General features: G+C 50.9%; 1 protein-coding gene across 1 annotated transcript; it reads left to right on the forward strand.

Annotated features, from left to right (window-relative positions):
- The first annotated feature begins 485 nt into the window (after window positions 1-485).
- On the forward strand, window positions 486-1,578 carry LOC109786753 (uncharacterized). Its single transcript, XM_020345314.4, has 2 exons — window positions 486-783; window positions 873-1,578. The coding sequence occupies exons 1-2, from the start codon at window positions 724-726 to the stop codon at window positions 1,389-1,391; spliced, it is 579 nt and encodes a 192-aa protein (XP_020200903.1). The 5' UTR covers window positions 486-723; the 3' UTR covers window positions 1,392-1,578.
- Window positions 1,579-1,980: the final 402 nt, after the last annotated feature.

Raw genomic sequence — 1,980 nt, forward strand, 5'->3', positions numbered from 1 at the left:
CGCCATCTTTTTCCGCGTGCCTAGATCTCTCGCGCCCGCTGGAGTGCCCGAAAACACTCCGCGCGCTAAAACCCACGTTTACCTCGTGCGCGTTTTTTACAGTCAATGTTGGAGATGCTCTTAGAAAAATGGGCAGAGTATGTGGCCGCTCTTCAACGTCATCATCGTAATATAATGGGAGTAGTTCCCACTTGTGGTAATCTAGGCATCGCATGTGTGCATACTCCGTATTTTTTTTTACCAGCTCTATCAAAACTCGAGATTAGAAATGCAATGAGACTGGGACACGTCGATCAAGCAGATGACTCCTACACTTGTTTACTCGCGCTTGTTTGTTTTTTTTTTTTTTTTTTGAAAGGTTGTTTACTCGCGCTTGTTGATCTCCTACTTGGCTTTGGGCTTTGGCGATCCGCACGTGCTGGATCGAATCAGCAGTAGCCCGTGATACGGGCGATCGAGCTTCGCGAAGGTACTGACGGTCGTCACACCGCGTGTCCTTTCTACGTGGCGGGCATCTACGTGCTGCGGCGCGCCACGTGTCCCGTGGCCGCAGCCTATATATATAGCTGCTACCACGCTCTAGGCCAGTCACCAGTCAGTCGATCGCAGCCAAGTCGAGCAATCACCAAAGCGATCTCTTGTTTTTACGCGTTCGTCGAGAGGAAGTCAGAAGTAGCAGTCCTAGTTCGTTTGATCCAGTTCAGTTAAGTACGTACGTGAGAGATGGCGTCCAACCAGAACCAGGCGAGCTACCGCGCCGGCGAGGCCAAGGGCCATACCCAGGTACGAGCGTGCGTCGACGATCCACCTCGTGCGCCGCGTGCCTGCATTGTGTCTGATAATATGCTGTGATTGTCCGTGGTGATTTGCAGGAGAAGACGGGGCAGGTGATGGGCGCGGCCAAGGACATGGCGTACGAGGCCAAGGACCGGGCGACGGACATGGCGGAGCACGCGTCCGGGCAGGGGCAGGGCACCACGGAGGCCACCAAGCAGAAGGCCGGCGAGGCCACGGACAAGGCGTCCCAGACGGCGCAGGCGGCCAAGGACAAGGCTGCTAGCACGGTGCAGGCCGCCAACGACCGCACCGTCGAGAGCAAGGACCAGACCGGCACCTTCCTCGGCGAGAAGACGGAGAAGGCCAAGCAGAAGGCGGCGGGGGCAGCGCAGTACACGCAGGACAGGACATACGACGCGGCGCAGTACGCCAAGGAGTCCGCCGTCGCCAGCAAGGACAAGACCGGCAGCGTCCTCCAACAGGCCGGCGAGACGGTGGTGAACGCCATGGTGGGCGCCAAGGACGCCGTGGCCAACACGCTGGGGATGGGCGGAGACAACACCAACACCAGCACCACAGGCACCACAGAGAAGATCGTCAGGGATCACCACTAGACGCATGAGCTCAATTTGCTTTCGTTTTCTTCTCTCACTAGTCAATACACACATATTTGGTGGTTCCAGTTTCATGATTTCTACGCGCACTTTTTGGTCGCAACTTTGATTCTGTAATGTATCTTTGTGTTTGTCATTTCAACTTCTAGTACGATGTAACAATAATAAAAGTTTGGGATTAAGCTTATACACGTGGTAGGGTGTACTATAGTTTGTGTCATGTGACACCTCCCCTCATTCACCCGCCAAAATGAAAATACATCCCCTCATTTTGTTCCGATGAACCGAGTGAGCAGACATGCCTCATCTGAGGATGATCCACTAGCGTCTTCACGCCACAAATCTTCAAAACTAGATGATACCCTGCGCGTTGTTGCGGTAACTTTATCAAAAAATTAGTAAATAGTTGCTAAAAATAACTAAATCTAATGAAAAAATATATATGTTTGGAACCAATAAAACAAAGTTTCTAAAAAATAGAATTTATACTTTTTTATTGTTAAAAATATAATTTTGAATAAAGATAAGAAGGATGACAACATGCATGTATGATGTGGCAGTGTTACATGCATAGACTAATAAAAACTAA

This window comes from Aegilops tauschii, chromosome 1 (genome assembly GCF_002575655.3).
Source record: "Aegilops tauschii subsp. strangulata cultivar AL8/78 chromosome 1, Aet v6.0, whole genome shotgun sequence".
Classification (NCBI taxonomy): Eukaryota; Viridiplantae; Streptophyta; class Magnoliopsida; order Poales; family Poaceae; genus Aegilops; species Aegilops tauschii.